Source organism: Pungitius pungitius, chromosome 20 (genome assembly GCF_949316345.1).
Source record: "Pungitius pungitius chromosome 20, fPunPun2.1, whole genome shotgun sequence".
In the NCBI taxonomy this organism is placed as follows: Eukaryota; Metazoa; Chordata; class Actinopteri; order Perciformes; family Gasterosteidae; genus Pungitius; species Pungitius pungitius.
Genome location: NC_084919.1, coordinates 9772542 through 9796859, shown reverse-complemented (window position 1 = coordinate 9796859; position 24318 = coordinate 9772542). Strand labels below are relative to the sequence as shown.

Below are 24318 nucleotides of genomic sequence, written 5' to 3'. Positions count from 1 at the left end.
GCAGACCTGACCCAATGCAGACATGTCCATCGCTTCACTAATCTGTGTCTGCAAAATTGCATTTAAGAGGAGTAAATCGACCACTAGATGGAGCAGCAAGACATATTAAAGACAGTAAAGGACAGAATGTGATGTCCAGCAGCAGGTAAGGGGAAGTTTTAAAATGAAATATAAATGAACGAATGTGTGAATAATTGCTAAGAACAATGTATGCATAGCACAATACACATGGCGTGTTGCTTCTGCTGACTAAAGACGTGTGATGCTGCCAAATGTATAATTCTATAAGTTAATGATGGACTTTGCATTGATACATCTAATTATCCACATTACTATTCCCACTGTCACTAACGCACTAAAGTCAGAGAGTTTTTTCACCTCGCTGGAAACCATTGTATACAACCTGTATGTTAGAGCTCATAATGTTTCTGATTAATTCCCTGGACTTTGCTGTAAAACCTTTTTGCTCTAACTGCAAACGACCAGCAGCAAAGTGACAGAAAGGCAGTTATTGAACCCATTCTCTATTTATAGAGTCTTACAACGGGTATTTCATCAAAGATTCATATTGAAATGCACAAATATGCCTTATGTAGCGTCTGTATGGGCTCTTCATTTATTCTGTCCAACCAACATCTCCCTCTGTTGGTTAGAGTCTTCATCTACACTGGGGAAAGACATCTACGGTCCCTTATTCACTGCTTCTAAAGGCAGAATCTGAGTGGTACAGAGAGGAAATCAGGGCTTAAATATAGTGTCAGATTTCAACCACACCCACAATCTGCTCCAGGGCCGGCGCTAGCCATTTGGGTGCCCTAAGCACAAATGCTTGGTGGTGCCCCCCCCCAACCAACGAACCAACCAACCACCACCACCACCAAAGGAATAACAACCATTCAGAATCGTAGTTAGGTCTTAGTTAGGTTCTCTTTATTCCCCAAATAACTTCTAAACATAAATAATTTACATAAACAAACATGAAAAGAAATAAATTATATAAAAGATAAAATTATAAATTCTAATTACCAAATACCACCACAATTACTAAAAACACAGATTTGGAACTGAACATTGTAAATGCAGAAAGTATTCAAGTATATAACCGTGTAAGTAATAATGTGCACATTTCTTCAGTAAATACATAAGTACAAATAATAATAATAAAGTGCAAACTGCACAGTAGAATTTACTTTACCATCTCTATAAAAGAGACCATTCTGCTATCCGATAGAACAATATTACAAACATTTTCACTACCATCAGTTGTCAAAGGCCCTACAGAGGCACACGCCTGCATTTCCTAGCTGCAAAATCAGCTCTCAGGTCATATGACAGTTTCTGAGCCACGTCCCATTGATGCTGATGACAGCGAGACCACTTAAACGTTCCTGCCCCATTGATGAGCGCAGGTACGTTTTGATTAGTTTGAGCTTTGAAAAGCTTCGCTCAGCAACTGTGACAGGGAGAGTCAGTGCAATAGGAAGAGCAATCCACAGATTGGGATATGCCTCTTGAAGCCGATTGTTATGCAAAAACGTAAATGATAACATGAAAAACAAATGATAACAGAAACGGTAACAGAAACTTCAGGCGGCCCGCGGACGAGTACCGAATACGACCCACGGCGGTCCGTGCGGACATTATGAGGCGAGTACATGCGGGCAGCCGGCCGCCCGCTGACCGCTAGCAACGGTCCTCACGAGACAAAGTTTGGGGACCCCTGATTTAAAACATTGTCTTAGCTGAGAGCGACGCGCGAGCATCATCCGGCTGTCTTTTTTTTCCGCCCCCGACTCTTGATGCCTTTTCGAAGCCGTTTCAAAGCTGTCTGCCACATTTGAGATTTGAGGCATAATGGAACAAACCACTGGGAGGTGGGGGGAGGGGGGGGGGGCCGCACAGGAGGTTCCCCTTTTTCTCCACTAATTTGGTCTAGGCCTATTACTTTTTGACTTTGTATTGATTTTGCATATTAGCATGCTTTAGACATATTTTATTTGTTATTTATACTAGTAGCCTACTGTGATGATTTTTCACGTCCCAGATTTTTTGGTGCCCCCCCAGGCACTTGGTGCCCTACGCGCAGCGCGTGATGTGCGTGTGCGGAGCGCCGGCACTGATCTGCTCTGTAAAAAACTAATGCAGACGACTCAATCCCCCCAAGCTCTTTTGTATTTGTTGCTGAGAAAAGGTGCCAGAATGGCCACAAAATCAATACATGTGTCCGTTTGCATCTCCGGGGGCTAATAAAGTAACTGCTGTTTTTTTATGTCGTCTCTGCCCAAATAACAACATCATTCACTGCAAAATGCACAGACAATCATGCACACATACACACACATACACACACACACGCACAAAGGGGTAAAGGCGGCTCATCTGGCTTCAGTTGGCTCCTAAAGTCCAAAGTGTCCAATCTTGTTATATGCATGTCGGAGAGATTATTTATGTCAAGTCCTGCCGTAGTTCCCCAAAGTGAGTTGACATGATGCTTGTGATGAAATGGTCCATCTCAGCTGATTTACTGTATCGGGTTTGACTGCGTGTCTAGCTGTGTTAAATGATGTTGTGCTCCAGTTCTATCAGCTCGTGGTATCTTTTGCCTTTTGTGCAAGGCTGTAAATCTAACCATTCACTTTTATGTTTACATGCAGTTTTACAGGATAATTGAATTATAATTGAAGGTTAATTGCAGTATAATTGCCCATGAAAGCAAAGTTGTCTCACTTGGAGACAGCAAAATATATATTTCATGTTATCTTACTCCTTTGGAGTATCTCATACAGAGAGATAATGAATCTCTGGAACAGCTTTACTCTTCCGCATTTGTTTTGTATATTTTCCCAGAGAGTGGAAAGGAAATAAAATCGAATGAACTACTTGGGCTGCAGCTAAAAATAGAGGTTCATTAATACCGGGCTTTGGGGGAAAACACTCCTTGGCGTTCTTCAGATGGCCTTTTTATCCAGTACACCTTGCTCAAACCAGTAACACCATCCTGCAATAATGCTAATGCTAATAATGTTATTTTGTTGAAACTGTTAAACTATGTTGATTAACACATTTTGTACAGTAGTTTGTGGTGCTGTTGAGCTGTACTCTGTGTCAAAGTGACAGACCACATTGTGAGACATTGTATGCATTTTGGGGGGATTTCTATCTGACAGAAAGTTCCATATCTTGGCCGGACCAAAGACGTTATCCCTTTGTCTGCTGTGAAAAATCACATTTCAGTTAAAGGGGATCCCGCTGCAACCCTGCCATTTTCTAAATAAAGTCCCAGCTGTCATGACGTAGATAATTCAGTGTTACTTTACTTTAAGGTTTTATGTATGTTGTCAAATAATTATGTTAAGTATGATAAATGCCAATGCAATAGTGCTCTGGGAGGGCGTTGGTACTTTAAAAGTGTACCAACATCTGGTAAACCGGTGCTCATGTGTGCACCCTCAGGACCCAGCGTGCACAGCTCCCTCTGCGTTGGTCTTCTACTGAAAATAGTACACAAATTACAGCCAGCAGGTAGAACATGACGACTGGCCAAGCTCATGTGACCCCGACCTTAATTCATCAATATAAAGAGGGGACAGAAGTTGCCTAGCAACTGTTATTTACAATGGTCCTAAAGAAAAAGATTTTATTCTACAATGTATTGAAAAAAACCTCAATATACTTTTAATTGTAAGTGTTCATAGCAAAATTGAATAAGAAGTAATTGTTTATGACAAGCACTATGATCGTATTACTATTTCAGCTCTGTTTTTATTTTATTTTCTGAAAGAAGATGCCAATTACACTTTTTCTGATTTAGATCAAATGTTTGAAAAAATACATCCAAGAGGCTTTTCTATCTGACCAGGCAATCTGAGGAGAAGATAAAGAACATACATCTTTATTATCAGTAATGATTATAGAAAAAAACTCCCTTAAAAAAAAAGATGCTGTGAATTTCCCCTCAAATCCCAGACCTGGACTAATCTTTCACAATCAAAGCATCATCTCCTGTCCCCCACTGAGGAGCCGAGGCAGCCCCCTCCCCTCCCTCCCCGCACGGAGAGCAGAGTGAAGCCGGTGGATGCGCCCGGAGATGCGCGTCGGACGCAGCAGCCACGCAGCACGGAGAGGATCACCTAAAGATCGACAGATTGCACCAAACCAGGTCAAGTTCGTTTTTGTCTTTTTTTCTTCTTCTTCCCGTGTGGGGTAGAAATACTCCCGTGACCCGAGGGGACTAATGATGGCTCTAATGGTTCACCTGAAGACAGCCGGCCACCTGCGGGGGAAAGGGGACAGAATGGCCAAAGTTACATTCAGAGGTAGGACAACGTTCTCCGAGTCGTGGCTTTGGACGCAGCCTCCGTTTTGTGCCCGCGGGTTTTCTCTGGGTTTGAAAAAAAAAACGTGATGGAGGACAATCCACGGTCCCGCATGCGTAAAAAAGTTGAGGGAATCCCCGCCTGGATCGTTGGCTCTGATTCATGTTGAAATGTGCGAAATTCCGATTTCGAAACAGGACAGACCTTAAAATAAGGGGGGAAAAGTAAGGTCCGATAAACTACTACTATTTCATAATGCAGAGCTTGTTATTTAAGCATTTGACATTCTCCATTGTCTCTTTTTCCAATCATGCACACTTACATTTTTCAAAGTTCTAAAGAAACAAGCTTCATTTGACGTAGGATGGTTACACTGCTGTGAATAATAACCAATGATGTTCCCTCACCCGTTTTCACCGCAACGGTCTGGATTTCTCTTAGCAATTATTGAAATGTAAATTATTCATAATAGCCACCAAAAGAAAAAGCAATGCGTAACGGTGTGTACATCCCTGGGAATATAGTGCCATTACATTTATTTCTCAAATGTACATGTTCATTTTACCACTAAACCAACACGGGTGATTAGATGACGGTTGGCTCTAAGCAGGTGAACACCTGATCTTCTCTGCATCTGTTCAGAGGAGACAGGGATCAACGTGGGACTGGATGGGAATTCGTTCACTGGAATCATTCCTCAACATCAACCCTCTTTTTAGCCCTGTGATAGAGCGAGCAAATTGGGAAGAGAGAGTGTGTTTCAGCAGCTTGGATTGATCGCTCCAATCCCCTAACCGGCGTTCAATCCCATCTCTGATCCTCCCGCTGCCAGCGGCGGTGTCGTTGAGGCTGTTACAAGACCACCACCTCCTTTCTCCTCTCTCCACTGCTGCGTACGTGTGTGTGTGTGTGTGTGTGTGTGTGTGTGCACGGCTGTGTGCGAGCTGCGTAGAGGATGCCTTTCAGTGTTGTGCTGCAGGAAATTCCCCAGGGTCTTGATATTACATGAACTGCATCATCCAAGTCAAGGATTAGGATGTCTGGCTATTCCTCCCATGGGTGTCCTGTCAGCACAGCCGCTGCAGTTCATCTGTTTTCTAAATTGTTAGTCTGCAACGATGTACGAGTGTGCCTTCGTACCCCATTTTCTGTCATATAGTATTTTCATTCAGGCAATGCTTACACTGTGATTTTAAAAGAAAAAGCAGTAATCCCCTTTGTTAACAGTTACCATGCAAGATTTGTAAAAAACATAAATGATGTTAGCAGGCAAAACATGATAGTTTTAATAGCCGTGATGGTGCAAACCTTAGTGTAAAGAAGCCTTGTACTGTTGGTATTTTTTATTCTCCAAAAAGACTGTTTAGAAACCCTACTCTTTAGTCAAAGAGTCTCTTTAGGCCGAGATTCAACTAACAATGAGCTGGCAAAATAATCTGGCGATGAGTGAATAGAGGAAATCTTAAGCAGCGCTGATTGCCATCAGGTGTGGAGATGCGGCAGGTGAGGAAGGCCGCGCCCATTTTGCACACACAAACAGAGAGGATGGAGGCGTGACTGATACAACCAATAAGATTGTTACGAGGGTCAGATAATCTGATTGGTCACAGAACTTGCGATTTCTCCTCCTTTTAGTCAGTTGGGAGCAGCATTAAAAAACATGTTGTACAAATAACAATGACATTTCAACATTTTATTTATAATAATAATCCAACAATAATCCAGCAGCAGTGTGACTCACTTGGGGTCTGTATACTTATTTATTATAAGTAACAACCCTCTCATTTTAGCTCGGAGCCGATCGGTTCTTAGATTTTAATACAAAACTCCCATTGTTCTGTATAATGGTATAATTGATGCAAGATTTTTGGCTACTAGTCGTGAAAAGAAGGTTTCATCTAAAAACACACGTACAACACATCAAAACGGCCGATTTCCCTTTTGCAACCACTTTTTTGAAAGATGAGCGAGTGAAAGCAGCGATTGATCCCATCCTACACTGAATCCCCACCATACGATTAGTTTCATTAAAACAAATACTGGTTGATTTTCTGGTTGAGTAATTACTCACTCTATTTTGCTTCACATTAGGAAAGTGTGTCTTCCTGTGAAAGGATTAAAGCGGGATGATGTCTTCATTAGCAATTGTCATACTATGCCGCACAGTGAAATCAATTTTATTATTATCTTTCTTCTTCCAGATTATAGTATAATGGTATAATAATAATCGCTATTGATATTATGAGGCGATCCCGATGTTTATTGACGTTGCATCGCAGCGTTTCAGTCTTCTGTCCCCAGTCCTTTGAGCTGCGGTGCTTTTTGCTGGCAACCCGACCGTAGTGCTTCCTGAGTGCTTTCACCTCAAACTACTTCCTGTCTGGAGAGGAAGCTGCCTGGCTTCTCCCCAGCCCTCCCTGAGCACATCTAACCACGTCTGACCTCTTGAGAGGCTGGTGGAGCGATGCAATGTGAGGCTGAATCCACATGTGATGTTTGAGAGAAACCCAAACACTCGTCCTCCAGAATCTGGTGTAATATTTTGAGTTATTAAAAACAGTAAATCTGAAAATGAATTGCATTCAAGGTGTAATCAAACAACGAAACAATGAAAAAGACTGTGGAGTTCCCCGTTCAATAAGGCTCGGAATGGTTTATTATTATCTTTTACCACGGGCAATGAAGCCTCCTTCAAAGAGGAGGCATGAAAACCTAATTGATTTTGTAGCAAGTCTTTGATGGATCCTCGCTGTTATCTGTAGCACTTGGATTTATCAAAGAAGGAAACTCCGGCTCTACTTGCTTATTGGCTGGGCCTCCGCACAGCAGCCCGCGGGATCACACACACACACACTCTGTACATCAGGGTTATCTTAAAAATTAAAGTCTTATTTCCACTCTCACGATATTGCACTTGAACTTCCTTCATTTATCCCACTTCTCTTGCTTTGTTTTTCATCCTTTTAACCTCATCATATTTGTTTGTGCTGAATCAAAGCTTTATCTGCTGTGTCCCACACGCATCATTCATTTTTCTCTTTTATCCCCATAAAACACTTTACGTCCTCCACTGGAGGAGGTAACTGTCTCTTTTGTGGTTTGGTCTGTTTACCCTATCGATCCAGCTAAAGCTGAAGAAAAGGTAAAACAAATCTCTGTGCATGCTTCATTTGTGTTGTTAAGTCACCTTATATAAGCCTCACAAGGTCTACTTTTCATAAACCCACACCTGGGTTAGATTAAAAACCTCGTATGAAAAGTATGCTTCTGTTTGGAATAATCTAGAAGGAACGTTGTCTCTTTTCCTTCTCCCACATAGAAGTGGTGGGATTGTGATCATACATGAAAGTCAAAATGGTCAAACTGTATTGATAAAAAGATTTTTTCTTGCGTATTTTTTTTTCTCTCTAATCTTTAAGACTGTTTTATATGTAAATGAGCAAAAAGACACAAATAAAAACGCAGAGGGGCCATAAATAATCTTTATTTTCCATTTGAAAGGATTATTCCGGCCAAACAAACACGGGACGTAATTAACTGTGTAGGTTTCCGAGCGTGTTTGCCTACATGTAGATATGTATGTATGAATTTGTGATCTGTACACATCAGCTGTCCACGTGGCCCCCAAACAAACAGCAACACAAAGCCTCAGACACACAAAGCAAACTAGCGCGACAAAGCCCCAGTGCGAGCGGTCCGGCACCATCAGCGGCATCACCAAGCACCGCGTGAGGGACTCGGTTCACTGCGCAGCCAATGGCTTTGTGTCCCGTGGATCACCCTGAACACACACTGCACCAACACCTCATTGTTCTCAGGATCATTTTATCTGGTGGAAGTCGTCGATTGGTGGCAATGATCTCACTTCTATTTTAGTTCTGTTCTGCTGTTTTTTTTCTTCTTCTCTCTGTTTGCTTTTTTTTAGTCGCATAATGAGTCATAATGTAACCATTTCATTTCCGTCTCCTGTGGCCCCACGCAGCCCGACTCATTTGAGTGTTTATCAGATACTTAAGACATTCATTTGTCGCTTCATTTGCCTTTTATGTGAACAGATTGTTGACAGTGATGTTGACAAATGTCTCTCAGCAAATTGATCCTTTACTTTAGAAAAAAGTACCCAAACTGCAGTAAAATTGAAATCTCCCATTTTCCTGATTTTGTTTCTATTTGAAACCTGACAAGACGCGTTGTTGCCATACACACAGAAAGAAGCATGTAAAACTTCAATGGAGTGTAGTAGAAGAAGCGCAGCACAAAAAGGATAGAGCCACGTAAAGAAGAATTTCTTTTCTCTTCTTTATTAAACTAAGCAAGCAGAAATAAATGAATAGTCTTGTGTTGCATTCATTTCCCCTGCCTTTTTCCAACTGAAAGGACAATCAATGCAATGCTATAAACCATGCATTTATCTGTTTATAAACTTTACATTCCCTCTTATTTCTCAGGACTGTCCTTCTACAGCCGTGTGGCAGAGAACTGTGAGGACGTGGCCCACTTCAATGAGGTCAGTATCTTTATTTCCCTGGACACCTCGATAAGGACGAACAATTAGCTCTCAACTTAATAGAAACCGTCCCCCAAACTTCCAATCTCCCCTGCAGATAACAGCACGCTGACGTCACTGCAAGTTTTCTTAATGAAGCATGTAAGTCAACAATTAGGAGAGATAATTGAATCAACACAAGCGTAAAAAAAACGATTTTTAAGATTTCTTTAAAAAGGGTGGAGAGAAAGACGAGACTAATGAACACCATCTAAATCTTCGTGGTGGTGATGTCATGCGACCGAGGTGTAGTTCATCTATTACCGGATGTTAACTTTTTACTTTTGCTGATTGCATTTATTTTATTCCAGTTAACTAAAAATTTGAACAAACTGTAAGCTGTTTCATGGTATAATGCAGTTCACACCTAATAATGAGACATAAATAAGGTCAGGAACATTTACACCTACAAGTTTTCCAGTTCTTGGTATTTAATACTTGGAAATGGCTTATTTTTTCATGACATTAAGAATAGGAAACATCAGATGAAGTGATCAGAGAATTATGTTATTGTTTTATTCACTTAGTGATTTTATTTAGAAGCTTCTGTTTTTGTTGCAGGTCCATTTAAATTATGACGTCACTTTACCGTTTTCTTAATATCTCTTGAGGATCGGTTCAACCCATCGATCAATTTTTTCGATCGACCCTATCCCAGCATGCATTGTGTTAGAAAAAGGATGGATTCTGGATTGATGAATATTATCTAAGAGCAATTGAAAGTTATCAGATAAGCTGAACTTATTGTCTATTATGGACTGTGGGAGGAAACTAAAGCTTAAAGACACGCCCGTCCACTTCGACCTTGCACTGCATTCATTTACACAGGGATACATAGAAGAACTCCATATATATATGAAGGGATGGTGCTGAACTATAGACCAAGCGAAGTCCCATGTCTAATCACATCAGCGTTACTTCTCTAAGTCAAACTTATTCCCTTATGTACCAAGTGCCTCCTCTTTCAATGACCTTCTCCCGTTCAATTAAGGCATGTAAGGAGCTGGGAGGTAAGGCAGAGGCCTCCTTCCATGCATGGCGATGATACCTGCTCAGTTTTAATTAAACTAGACACTCAAGACTGCAGAGCGAACTCATTTGTCCCTGAAGAAGCCAAGCTTTGACTTTTCAGAATAAATTAAATGGACAAAAACTCAATCATGCAACAGCCTCTCAGAACATGAAGAATTTAAATGCAGCCCGTCTGGGTCCCGGTCGGTCCATCTCTTCAGTGGTTGCTGTGGGATTCTGGGAAATGTTCCGCATAGGATTCCTGCAGGCTCCTGTTACACTGAGAGACCAGCACTTACAGAGTGGGGGCAAAAGAGAAAGAACGGGAGCAGGGGATAAAGCCAGGGAATTAAATAAGAAAAACAAAAGAAACAGGGCCTCAAACGCCTAAAGTAGTTCCCCGGGGGAGTTTTTCTTCCCTTTGAGCTGCCTGCTTCTACAGAGAAATGTTATTTTTCCTTTGATGGGCTCACAGGCAGAAGGCTGCTTCCTCTGCTGATAACTAGGGCTTTTGTCTGCTTGTTTTCAGTCTAATCAAGAAAATGACTAAATAACTAAACATTTTCTTGCATAAACACACACACACACACACACACACACGTCTGTGACAACGATTACATGAAGATCTATACTGGTGCATTGTGTTGTTCCTGTGACATGACTAGAGTGACTGGTATGGAACTGAGTGTGATCCCTTGTGAGCGCCTCACCCGATGCTTTCGCCTGCGTCCTGTTGTGCTGGCGAGGTCGTTAGCATCACTCAGCATCAATGAAATGACCAGGGCTTCCCATGAAACGACTTGTGCTCCCAGTAGATCCTGTGTGTGAATGTGTGTGTGAGCATGCAAGGGACGTTACATGCTGTCGGTGCATTCACGTGCCTCAACTCCCCGCCCCCACACACACACAAACACACACACACACACACACACTCTTGGGCAATTCCTCGTCACGCCCTCCTCATCCGACGTCTTCTTCCTCAGTGCTGGAACATTGGCACGGCTCAGTAAGCTCAGTCCAACCCCCGAAGTCGAGGCTCATTAGCATAAAGTTGTGTGTCTTGTTGCTTCATGCGTGGTCTAGCTGGGTGCCTTTGAACTAGGATGCAGATAGACTGGATGGGGATTCAGTATCCATTATTTATACCGTGGTGGGACTCGGCTTTTAGCTGCAGTACAGCAGGACTTCCCCCTCGCTGGTGGGACGTAACTGCAGCGAAGAACAGACCACAAGGGTTATTCTACGCGCCTCTAGATACAGTAAAGCTAATGTACGTGTGTGTGTGTGTGTGTGGCAGTAGGTGTCAGGAAGAATTTGATCAGGAATGTTGTTGTTATAAGTTTTCATACCGGATGTCACGAGATTGGAAGCATGCACACATAATGAGTGCAGGAATATTCCCTCTGCCCCCGCCTCAAGCTGCTACCTCCTCACAGTCTACTAAGTGCACACTCTGACTTTTTAATGAGAAACTCGTGATTACGCAATGCAAAATTCTTTTAGGCCATTGTGTACGTAATGTTTTAAACTCTCTCTACTGCAAAGGGCGGTTTTGCAATTCAAATCTGCCCGGATTCGGATATTTATTTTCTCTAACGAGGAAGCATTGATCGAAGCACCGATTTAACAAAGTTCCACATCATTGTCCAAACAACAACAATTCCTATTCACCACGGCGGCACCATCGATCATATGGTTAACCACCTGACTTATTGGATTGCAACAAGTAATATGATGTGTAAAGAGTAATACATATAAGAAGGTGGACAGCCGGGTGCCGGGGGTTAACTTTTGGGAGAATATCCTAAAGCCTGAAAAAAATAGAGTAACAATTTTGAAATGTTTCGTCTGTGAGGTTTTGGGTTGAGTGATTTCTGGCCGGGCTAATGACACACACAGTGTCACGGTTTGGGTCTGCTTGTCTTATTTTGTAGCTTTCTTGTGTCTCGTGTCTCTGGGTAACTTCACTTCCTGTCCTGTGATTGCCTGATTGCTTCCACCTGTGTCCAATCACCTGCACCTCCCTTGTGTATTTAAGCCCTGTGTGCCAGTTGTCCTTTGTCGCGTCATTGTCCGTGTTACTTTCCTTCGGTGCACGTTGTCCTGTTTTTCGAATAAAGAGCACACTTCGTCTGGGAATCCTGCATTTGAGTCCTGCTTCCGCCTGCACCGGCAATCCCCCATGTGACAGAATGACGCGACCATGGAAGGACTCAGCGGGATTCAGTTTTGTGAACCCGTTTTTGGGAACCCGTCTGGCCCTCGGCGGTCCCCGCAGCGTGCAGCAGGCTGCCAGGCGTAACGCCGACCCCGGCTCGCCAGCAGGCTCCGGGCGGCGTCCCGGTCGACGCCCTCGCCGCTGTCCGGACACCGCTTGGGACTCTCAGTGGGAGGCCAGCGCCCGGCCTCCAGTCCTCAGCGAACGCGGGAAGCAGGTGCTGGAGCTGGCCGCCCTCCTCCAGGCCAGGTACGATCCCCACGTCCTGGACCTCCAAGGTCGGCGGCAGCAACACCGTCCACGACGCCCTTCAGCGCCCGTTCCTGCGCCGAGACGTCCGTCAGCGCCCGTTCCGGCGCCGAGACGCCCGTCAGCGCCCGTTCCGGCACCGAGACGCCCGTCAGCGCCCGTTCCTGCGCCGAGACGCCCGTCAGCGCCCGTTCCGGCGCCGAGACGCCCGTCAGCGCCCGTTCCTGCGCCGAGACGCCCGTCAGCGCCCGTTCCGGCGCCGAGACGCCCGTCAGCGCCCGTTCCTGCCCCGAGAACCCGGTCAGCGCCCGTTCCTGCCCCGAGAACCCGGTCAGCGCCCGTTCCTGCCCCGAGAACCACGCCCCCGGTCCCGGCCCCGCGGCGCCTGACCATGACCCCTCCCTCCCACCCTCTGGGGACCGCCTGGAAGTCGGTCCTTGAAGGGGGGGTGGGGTCAGGGGTTGGGCCGGAGCCCCACGACGACGCCGCAGCCACACTGCTCGGCGCCACCCGCCACGACGACGCCGCAGCCGCACTGCTCGGCGCCCCCCACCACGACGACGCCGGAGCCGCACTGCTCGGCGCCCCCCGCCACGACGACGCCGGAGCCGCACTGCTCGGCGCCCCCCGCCACGACGACGCCGGAGCCGCACTGCTCGGCGCCCCCCGCCACGACGACGCCGGAGCCGCACTGCTCGGCGCCCCCCGGCACGACGACGCCGGAGCCGCACTGCTCGGCGCCCCCCGCCACGACGCCGCAGCCGCACAGCTCGGCGCCCCCCGCCACGACGCCGGAGCCGCACAGCTCGGCGCCCCCCGCCACGACAACACCGGAGCCGCACCGCCCGGCACCCCCCCGAGACCCTGAGGCCCGGTCGCCGACCCGGCAGGCCCCCCGAGACCCTGAGGCCCGGTCGCCGACCCGGCAGGCCCCCCGAGACCCTGAGGCCCGGTCGCCGACCCGGCAGGCCCCCCGAGACCCTGAGGCCCGGTCGCCGACCCGGCAGGCCCCCCGAGACCCTGAGGCCCGGCCGCCGACCCGGCAGGCCCCCCGAGACCCTGAGGTCCGGCGGTCATCCCGGCCGGAGGGACCCGACCCCGTGCCGCCGACCCTTGGAGTCCCCTGGGCGGCCGGGGGTTGTCGGGGTTGCCTCCCTCCCTTGTCTGTTTTTCTGGGTTCCACCCTCCTTTAGGACCGTCTGGAATTCGGTCCTTGAGGGGGGGGTTCTGTCACGGTTTGGGTCTGCTTGTCTTATTTTGTGGCTTTCTTGTGTCTCGTGTCTCTGGGTAACTTCACTTCCTGTCCTGTGATTGCCTGATTGCTTCCACCTGTGTCCAATCACCTGCACCTCCCTTGTGTATTTAAGCCCTGTGTGCCAGTTGTCCTTTGTCGCGTCATTGTCCGTGTTACTTTCCGTCGGTGCAAGTTGTCCTGTTTTTCGAATAAAGAGCACACTTCGTCTGGGAATCCTGCATTTGAGTCCTGCTTCCGCCTGCACCGGCAATCCCCCATGTGACACACAGGCCGTGCTTATAGTGTTTTGTCTATTATATGTACATTAAATTGTCATGTGAGGTGTATTTATAAACAATCACAGATTCTCTCTTAAATGTGGAGCACAGCTGTTGTGAGGCTCAGTGGTTAATTAACAGGTTCATGGTTGACATTTGACACATTACATACCATGTCATGTTACTCTTGTGTGTTGTTTATTTCAAAGAAATACAGATCTTGGGGAGGGAATATTAAAAGAAAAAAACAAGCTCACAATTGTGCAGTGCACAACCATGACATAATTTAGTCATATTTTATCTTTTGATCTTCTTGTGGTATTTTATGAACATATAGCTGTTTTAGTTGTCACTTTAGTGTGACTGTAAAGGCTTTTTCAGTACCACTGAAAGCCTCATTGGTTAATTCAGGACTCTGAACTCCTGGGCGTGCTGCAGCAGACCAAAGAGAACAGGAAGGGACCACGTGAGGTCACTTCCCCTAAACGTCCCCCGACTGCCTCTTATCAGGTTGCTCAAGGAAGGCGAGTTTGCTGCATGAGGACATTCCACCATCAGGTTTAGCTTTTTAAACCTATATGGATCACACCGAGCCGCACAGGATCCACTGGGGAATAAAAGAAGAGAACCCACCCTGGAGGTCATAGTTCAGCTTCATCTACTACTTTATTGATACCACGACCACTTGACCACAATGAAGAAGGAGAGGAGTAGGAGCTGCCTGTGAAGACAAGACAGAAGCTGGAAAATCGCTGGTGCTAAAAATACATTTCATAAACTTCACCAGTTCTTGAAATAAAGGGCCGCTCGAGGGAGATTTTCTATCTCTGAGTACACTGAATAAATTATGATCGCAGCAGAATATTTTACTTGCCATTTTAGAGTTTGTGGGAAGCTGGATACTGAAGAAACCAAAACATTAACCTACAGCTGCTGTACTTACTGTATAGAAACTCTACTAACTTACATTTTGATTATGTGGAATTAAGCAGCAGAATTAAACTCTAATATAATCTTGTATTCTGTATTTCGGCACTTCTAACATGTTCACCAGGTAGAATGTCTATCAGGAAAAAAACAGGAACAAAACGACGCACTGCAGAGTGCTCTGGGCGAAGAACGTGGTAAATAGCTGTAAGCCTCGGGGCACTTCCCTGTTTAGCTGTGATAAGGAGCCAAGCTCTCACAATAACTGTTATCATCTTGCTTTTTAAGGAATAAACACAATACCTACCCCCCTCCCCCCCCAGTCAGTAGGGGTTAAAGGTTTTAGATGAACTACGGCCAAATGCTTGAGAAATGTTAATGTAATTTCCGAGAGACAGCGAGGGAGAGACTGGTCTTCTAAACCCCAAGATTAGTGGATAATTTAGCCTTTGGTCTCATTTAAGATGGATCAGCTATTCACCAACGTGGGTTGACTTCTAATCAGGAGTCCTCTGATACGTTGCTGGCCGCAATTACTTGAAAGCAACGCAGAAGATAAGTTGGATAACAATGATTTCACTGGGTGTTTCAGTACTGTCATAATGATAAATAATATAAACCACTTAAATGTTGATATGATATTTTCCTACTTTCCTAATTGTTATCAATGAGGATCAATATGAGAAACAGGGCTTGTAGAGGCTAACGTGTTGATAAATAGCGTTTTGGTTGAATTGAAGTTTCTGACTGTATTAATGCCAACGCGTTCTCAGGCGTGAAACTTCATCTGACACACACTGTAACAAAGACTGAGATGCATTCAGAAAGATTGCTGCATGTAGCTGAGTTAAACTGTCATCGGGGGAAACAGAGTCCGGGTGGAAATGAAGACACGGATGGACAGTCCGATGGGGAGAAAAAGAAAAGCGAGACTGGGTTTGGGTGGTGTTTGTGGGCATAAAACAAAGCCAGTGAACTGGATCAGATAGAATTCCTCAGCAGAACCGTCTTGTTAGAGATGCTGTTTCCTCCAGACTGTCAAACGCAGGAACTCAACTTAAACTGTCAATACGACAGTACAAAGAAATACGCAACGTTCACTGTAGGTTGTAATGTGCTAACTTTTAGCCACCCTCCAACTTGCAAAGTAAATGTTCTGTGCAGACTATAATTTATTCAGTGTGGGCCCTACTCAGAGATGGGAAATCCCCTCCCCGGAATAGACCTGAATCTTATAAACCGGTGGTGTTCGTAGAATACTTTAAGCACCACTGGCCTAGAGGAAGAATGACTGGGGAATGAGACAAAAAAACTAATAAAGCAATAAAAATGTGTGAACTGTGACTGAACGTATAGCTGCACACGCAGGTGTCATCCCTCTTCGTTTACCTTCGCGTCTGCACGCTTTAACTGGTTATCCCGTTTTTAAAATCTCATTGCAGTGACTTGTGGATAATTCCCTTGAGCGTAGAGAAAAGTCTGAAAAATAGAACTGCTAAAACTTTCAAAGAAATGTGTCCGTTTGAGTTGAGTGGAAGATTTTAGAGGAAGATCTTAAGTGCTAAGCACTAACTTTTATTGTCAGCGACTTCTGTATTACTCGTCATATTTTCGGTACCAAATTATAACCGAAACAACGTTTGTTAAAAAAAAAGAAAAGAAGTTGTGATTTAAAAAAATCAGGATAAAGAAGAAGGTTACCGTTGGCGAGTGAAGCTGCAGCATTTAATAATTTACTGTGGCAGGGATGGACTCTCTATTTTATCATCTTGTTCAGCAAATTCAGAGAAACCCTTTGCTAACCTTACTAAATATTGCAAAGCATTTTTTCTTATGCTGGTAAAGGCAGCTGTAATTCTTTGGCGAGCTTATATGGCCTCGTTCTTCAGTCCACCATTTTCTCTTTTATCCTGCATCCCTATATAAGACCACCAGAAGCATTTTAAGCTTAACACAATAACACAAAGAATGCTGTTTTTATTCAAACATATTGTCCCTGGCTGTTGGTGAATATGACAAATAGAACACATTGTTCATAATTGAGCACGGAGGTATTTCAATCCTCTGTGTCCATGGCAACCCTGATGAGATATGATGAGAGGGGTGAACTGAGGACAGCGTGGCCAGTGCTCCGGCGTGGGATCCCAGCAGTAATAGCTGATCTCCACTTGAGTGTTTTCGCCCCACTTATCGACCACTGTGGGCTCCAGGGTTCTGGTTTGTGAAATCATACCTTGTCACTTTTAATGCTCGGACTCACAATGCCTATTAGGCTTTTCTCGCTTACGGTACAGAAGGTTGGAAGGAGAGCTTATCGTTAAATTTAGATTATTATTGCACATCTCTATATCCACATAATGTTGGATACATTTTTATAAAGTCTGACAGAATGAGAGAGTAGGCGCATTGCAGCTGTTTAAATTAGCCAGTGTTAGAGGCACACACACCACTTGACAGCTTCAAGCCTGATCTCTTACACAGCAACACACTGTACAAAACAAACCAAGAACCCAAAGAAACACACTCGCACTGCTGTTTTCCCTTTTTCGGTGCTGATTCAACCTCTGATTGAATTGAGGCTGGGTGCAGTTTGTTCATCTGGAAAGCAGAGGGGACAGTAAGGCGGCTGTGACTCAGAAGGGAGAGCGATCGAATGCTAAACAGGCCGAGGTGGTTTAATCCCTGCTCTACATATCAAAGGGGACTTGAGCAGGATACCTGTAGAGTAACAGCGCTGTGCATTGATAAATCCATGCCGTTGTACGAGGTGCTGAAGTTGCTGAGGTTTTAGTCTTTGATCCATAATATTGACCAAACACGAACATTTCATTTACATAAGACAATGAATGGAGTATAGTCTCTAAACAGTTTTTGCTTTATTGCTCGACTGCAGTGACGACTGACTTTGTTACATTTGTACCATTCTGATATAAGATGCTTCATCAGCTATACACCGTATCTGTAGCTTAATAATGCATAGTACATGGAACCAGGCAGGAGAGAAAGGGAAAGGCAGATATCATTCGAAGGAAGGTAAAATTAGGTGAGGCCAACGGGGAATGCAGACAATGGTAAACGACATTGACGCCAAAAATTTGCAAAGAATTCGCTACTCCACAACCGGAGGTTATGTAACTCCCTCATAAAAAGTGTGCCAACGTCTATTTAGCAGACTGAAATAAGACGTTTGGCTGAACCACTGCGATTACATAATCATGTCTATTGTCCCTGTCAAATAAATAAATAGAGCCGAGTGAATGAAATGTTTGTGCCTCTACCTGGAGAGCGTCTTAGCTTACTGTTGCATAGCACCATCAGAAATAGCTTTAGTCTGAGAAAAATGTCATTTTTGAAAATGCAGCAGTCAATCATGCCGGGATGTTGTGTTTTGATTTTGTATTACTGTAACAAAATGCCATTTGACTGGTTAAAAAAACCTCTGCACAACTGAAGACTGTTGAACCTTTCCACCTGAATGGATTCCCTGCTCTGCTTATATCTGCATTGTGAATATATTCAAAGCCTTTAAAGCTCTCCTTACTTCTTCATGTTGTGGATTTCTGCATGTGTGTTTTTTAGCAGATAAGTAGTCTTGAACAGCAGAGAACGAAGACAAGAAAAGCTTAACGTTTGTGCGCATAGTAAAGTGGTAAACATGCGCCTCCACCAACACATAAATGTACCATGAAGGGGATTAAAATGAGTGTCTTTTTTCTACTCCAGGGAAATTATGGTTGTCACTTGTGATGCATAGTGAAAACACATCAATGTTTGCAATGGTATCTCTAGGTGTTGTAATGCTCTGGGATGTGCGCATTAGGCATCGTTTACTCCGTTAGCAGTGTGGGCTGTCATTAGTGCACTGAAACCATGCTGGGGCCTCTCGCTCCACCCTCCCTCGGCTATTCAAACACATCGGAGCAGATTTTAGCTGTGATTGAGATGTGGCACGTGGCCGTGCGTAATCGTAGCAAACGGGGCCAACCGCTCCGACGGTGTTTGCAGGCCGAATGTGGCCAGTAAAATGCAACTGATCAGTAGGCAGCGGTACCGGTCATGTCTGGCTCATGTGATAGAAGGGAGAGACCAGGGATTGCAGAGCATTTCGGGCTCTGCAGAGCTCAGGGCTATGGTTCAGTGCGGTGCACTCATGCGAACACACAGGTCCACAGATCCTTGAAGGCAGTTCTGCGGGTAGCAGGTGGGAACACCGGGATTCGGTAATGGGACAATCCTGCAGGATTGCGTGCCTGATGGTGCCCGCGGTGTTTTCCCTCAATCCCAGGACAAAACCAGCAGGGAGTTAATGAGTTTTAAATCACCTGCGCAACCCTCCTACCTTCGTACAGCCTTACCCAGTATATTAAAGCACAGATAAAAAGGCTCAGAGGTGATTTTACTGAAAGTGAATCAAACAAATTAATCCATCATGTCTAGTACAGAACAACAACATTCATTTAAACCTGGAGACGCAAGTCAGATGAAGAAAGACATGTGTTGAGAAGAAGAAAGAGTCTTTGGCGCTCAGACCCTACAAGGAGATATGTGATCGATGGACATCTGCATTGAGCAGAGAGATAAATCCCCCCCACGCGGTCCGAACCCGGTGGATGGAGAGTTGATGAAGCCGATGATTCCGGGGGAAGTTTGGGTGCAGGCGGGTAAGGTGGAGGGATGCCAAACAGCAGCATGAGCGTACTGAAGGTAGAGAGACAGCAGTCAGATGATCTACAGACTTTGTGGGTTCCATTGTAGACCATGAGGGAGCAATGCAGACCTGGACACTTTTTAAATGGCAGATGGTACATATAATGTGCTTTATGGTAAATTAGGATGATTCAGCTTTGGTCGGACAAAACTGGATTTTAATTGAAAACAACAATTAACAGATTCAAATTGTATTTTTTTTTCCTTTCCCAGATGTTTCGGTGGCCCATCGCCAGCAGGCTGGATGGAAACGAGATGCTGGAAATCCAAGTGTACAATTACAGCAAAGTATTTTCCAACAGGTGAGGCTGCACTGCTACACACGGCTCCTCCTTTAACCACATTTAACAGAACAAACAGCATTTCAGAATAAACTGTTTGTGGCCCCCAGTGGCCTCGCTCTCCTCCTGTCACACCCTGTGACCTATTGAGAGCGACACACAGGAGGGCATGTTGGTCGGATGCAGGAGCGTGAGCTCGTATTCCCTGAGAGCTTGTTTTAAATTGACTCGATTGTGTTTGTAACTGACTGCAAGCCACGGCGCTGGCCATGAATGAGTTTCCTGTCAAGTGGGAATGAAACTGCATTGGATCCTCAGTAATAGGCGCATTCGTCACTTTAAAATCGCCGAAATACACCCTCGGCGTTTCGGGGTAAATTGGATCACACATAGAATTTGTTTGATGCTAAAGTGTGTTTGTGATATAATACTTGTTTATTTTTGGCAACCAGACACATTTTTCTTTCATTGTTTGTAGGCTTTTCAGAATAAATCCAAAGCAAAGGAGGAAGTATTTCAATTTTGAGTTATTTACAGTTCTTACATCTACAACCAAGGGGGGCTTGAGCAATGCAATGATACTCAAACCTGAAGGATCTGCAAAGCCCCTCCAAATAGTTAAAACAGACAATATGTGCAGAGTTTATGGTTAAAAGGGCCTAATAAAAACGACTTTCGCATTACTCCTCCTTATCTTCTTTAGTTTTTGATGTTGGTTTTCCCTTGAAGTGCCTTTCCTTCTGCTGCTTCCGGGTCAGATAAGACGTAGACTGGTTGTGCCAGGAGGTCTGTCCCCATCGTGTGTCCATAACAAATCCATTCAGATCATTAGGGCTGCTCCGTCCAACTAACTGGCTCACTGGTTGACGTGTCCAGACTGAGGACACATTATGTCGCCCACACAGTCATTAAACACGGTTGTCCCTGTGTGTTTGGATATGTACTCTGTGTGTGTGTGTCCACCACCTCTATATTTGGTCTGTGTAACCTTATCATGCCGGCCATGTGTGAATGTGTGTAGGTGGACACACATTTATCAATGCGTCCCACAATTTCCTCTGAGCTAAAACCCGGTGACTGGTGTGCAGACGGATGTTGTTCATCACTTCTACGTCATGGCAACTACTACTTGTCCTGTCGTCAGGATTGCTTTCTGGTACCATTGTGTGAAAAGAGGAAAATAGAGACCGGACAGGCGTAACAGTTCAAAGAGAGTCAGAAAGTGGAGGATGGTTCAAAATGTCCAACTCGATGATCAGAGTTTATCTTTATTATTTTTCACTTTGTACACGTTGTATTTCAACAAATATGTTACACTTTCTTAAAATAGTGTATGAACATTCAGGTTTCTGGTTTATATATGTACTGTATACAGACTTATATAAGACTTGGAGCTTCAACCAAACTCCTGCAGAATGAATGACATTCTTATCAGTCTAGAAATACCTTCGTATGTAGTGATAATTAGCAAAAGCAAACATGCTAACATGCTCACGCTTTTTGCTGTTGTTGTGCTGTAAAGTTGCATTAAAAAGCCACCTAATAGCACACACACACACACGCACTACCCCGCACTCATTGAAGTGGGTAAATAATTCAAGATGAGTCATAGCTTGCGTTGTTCTCACACCTGCTCCATATGTCCATAAGCCGCATCATTACCAGAGTAACTGATCTGCTCCATCGTTCTCTGCACTTACACACTGTGAGGTCACTGTGTCACACTGTGCGACCATACAGTGTGTGCGATCATATTACCACAGCAAATAGAGATCGATGAAGGGAGAAGGTTGCATAATTGCATTAAAGTGTAGAAGTCTGCAGGGTTTTTTGTTGGTATGTGAACTTCATTTAATTCATGAATAGTATTTAGGAAGCATTTCCAATTTCCAGCATTTCCAATCCAATTTGTGATACTACAACCATTGCCATAGAATTAATCACCATTATTTTACCCTCATCGGCGATAGATGACCGAACCCCAGTGAAACAGAAGTTAGAGTATTTTAGCATCCGCACCTCGAGATAAACTCAATATTTCCGCAGTGTGCAGCTACAAGATGAATTTACACAGCTATTATAACGACATAAAATAATTCAGAAATCAAGTGTTGAACATGGGAGCTTCTGAATGCGACATGAATTAAACACTAAACATTTCAGCATCTTGTACTTATCGACGTTCCTCCGTGGTTTTGTTTACATTCGTGTTTTTGATTGAGCGATAGCCACAGGAGTCAGAGATGTGTTCATCAGAGTGTGTGTGCGTGCGTGTGTGTGTGTGTGTGCAGGGGGGGCGGAGCTTTGCAGAAGCTTCTCCTCAACCAAACACACACACACTTTGTCGGCTGTTTCATTTTCAGTTTCAATCTGATTAGAGTTACTGTACCAGCAGCTTAGATTGGATTAATGAAACCTGGAGAACAACAAATATTTTACAATCCAAAGCTGGGCTCACCTCCAATTAAGTTACCTAAGCTATGGATTTATTTCACTGTCATGCCTCGGTTCTCAGGAGAACCTCGAGGCACACAAGGAAAATGTACACCCATTGAAATGGAAGGCAGCTCTGCATTATAAACCAGATGAAAGTCAATTGTTTGCAAAACCTCGATCAATAATGAATGGCACCTTTTGAAGTGCTAAAAAGCGGACCAGAACCTGACACAGCTTGTCTCGGTTAAATTATTGAGCAGCCGTACACATGCTTCAATTGCGAAAAGGAAATTACGGACCATATGAGGGACCCATTGATTCTCGCTGTCTGAGGGAAGGATTGAGGAGTTTGGCGGGTTGCGTCTACAGCTCTTCACAGAAAAAGTTAATATCCCTCCGGCCTCTCTTGAGTCGAAAAGCACGGAGGGATTCAGCGGTAAGCCGGCAGCTTCACAGCATCTGCCAACACCTTAAAGGCAAAATGCATACGCTTTGTTTTTTTCATCATGGTTTTGGCATTCTAAATGTACCTCATGATTACGTTTTAACCTCACTTTCAACTGTGCATTAAATTCGTCACCACCGACCACAGAGAAATGACCGTACAGACGAGGACAAGAAAATGCACCTACCGAAGAAAATTGGTCGAACATCTGGCAAGATCTGTGGACACTTTGTATTTACTGGAGGAAAAAAAAAAAAGACGTGTTTCTGAAACTCATCTGTCCTCATGTGGCTTTCCAGGGACTCAGTCTAACGGCGCTTGTTTCAGCTCAGTGCCCGCTGTGTCAAAGGGAGCAAACGTCTGAGACAGACATGAAAGGTTTTGTGGGAAATTCTTCCAATTAACACATTTCAGAGCATTCGCTGTGAGGACCACCGTCGGCTTGGTTTTGTTATATTATCTATTTTAAAAGACTCCTCCAGCTCTCTATCGTGTGTCTGCTATTTCCAATGACTGCCTTGTTGCTTTTTGAAATTTTATTTAGTATTTTTCATGTTTTATCCAGTCTGCCATATGAAATTCAATTAAAAACACAACTAGATTTGCAGTCCATGACATAATGGCATGGATTTACACTAGTGACCATTGAAGTACACTAGAAGTAACACATGTGGCTCGCTGTCGGCTGGTGCTGATTGCGATGTGGACAACACACTGTTTTTGGGGAAACTGTTTAAATTATTTACCAGCTCTAATTGGTGGGCTGAATAGGGACTGTACCATGTTTCTTCCCACTGTTATGTTCTGTGACGGATCCTTGGACAACAGAGAAATGAACTGTACCTCTAATCTTATATGTTACAACAATACCAATCCAATGCTCCAACGTGTTTCCAATGTTTCCAACCATTATAACAACGATCCAGTGTTCCCAATTGCAGAGTTGCTTATTTAAAGTTTAGAAATGGCATGTAATGACAAGTCTATATTTAATAGATTTTTGTTTCAATGCCTTCAATCGAATTCAGGTGATGCGGTATCTCCATGTTTTTTTTTTTTTTTTACAGATGTTCCAAGATAAGGCATTATTATATTAAAATATTCCATGAATTCAGTCATGAGGTTTTACTCATAGAAAACAAAGGGCTGATTGATGATTCATTTTTTTTAATTTACCATGCCAGATTCTTTTTGATAAAATTCTAATCTAATTAAGTAAAATGGTGTCCTTTTTATATCAATTAGAAAAAACAAGTAACCGTTAAAATTAAAACTTGCCGCATTTCTAATTTAAGGTATCTTAAAGCCTTCAGCTTTTAAATGAGAGAAAACAGAGACAAAACATCTTCTTCTTGTCATTAAATGGTATCTTTAGAACATAGAAGCAAACGATAACCTTTTCATTCAGTATGTTGGGTGAATGAAAAGTGAGTCCTTATATTAATTTGACCTTGGGGGCGTCAAAACATTATAATTGGCTCGGGAGAAATAGCTTTCTAAAATGTTGAAAGAACCGAGTGGTTAAGTAGAAGCCTCTGGAATACAGTTTATGTTTTTTCATTTGCTTAAATGTAACACCAGAGGAGTGGTATTATCACATCAAGATAAGTTTATACAACAAGAATTTTGCTTATTGTCGCAACAACGTTTTAAAATAGTGCTCATTGTAT

General features: G+C 44.0%; 1 protein-coding gene across 1 annotated transcript in view; it reads left to right on the top strand.

The window, feature by feature from the left end:
* The first annotated feature begins 4062 nt into the window (after positions 1–4062).
* The window catches only part of otofa (otoferlin a), a 50278-nt gene continuing 30022 nt past the window's right edge, over positions 4063–24318 (top strand). Inside the window, exons 1-3 of the mRNA XM_062559526.1 lie at positions 4063–4316; positions 8765–8823; positions 19700–19788. Of these exons, the coding sequence (XP_062415510.1) occupies positions 4235–4316; positions 8765–8823; positions 19700–19788 (230 nt within the window). The 5' untranslated portion in view covers positions 4063–4234. The remainder of the gene's footprint in view (positions 4317–8764; positions 8824–19699; positions 19789–24318) is intronic.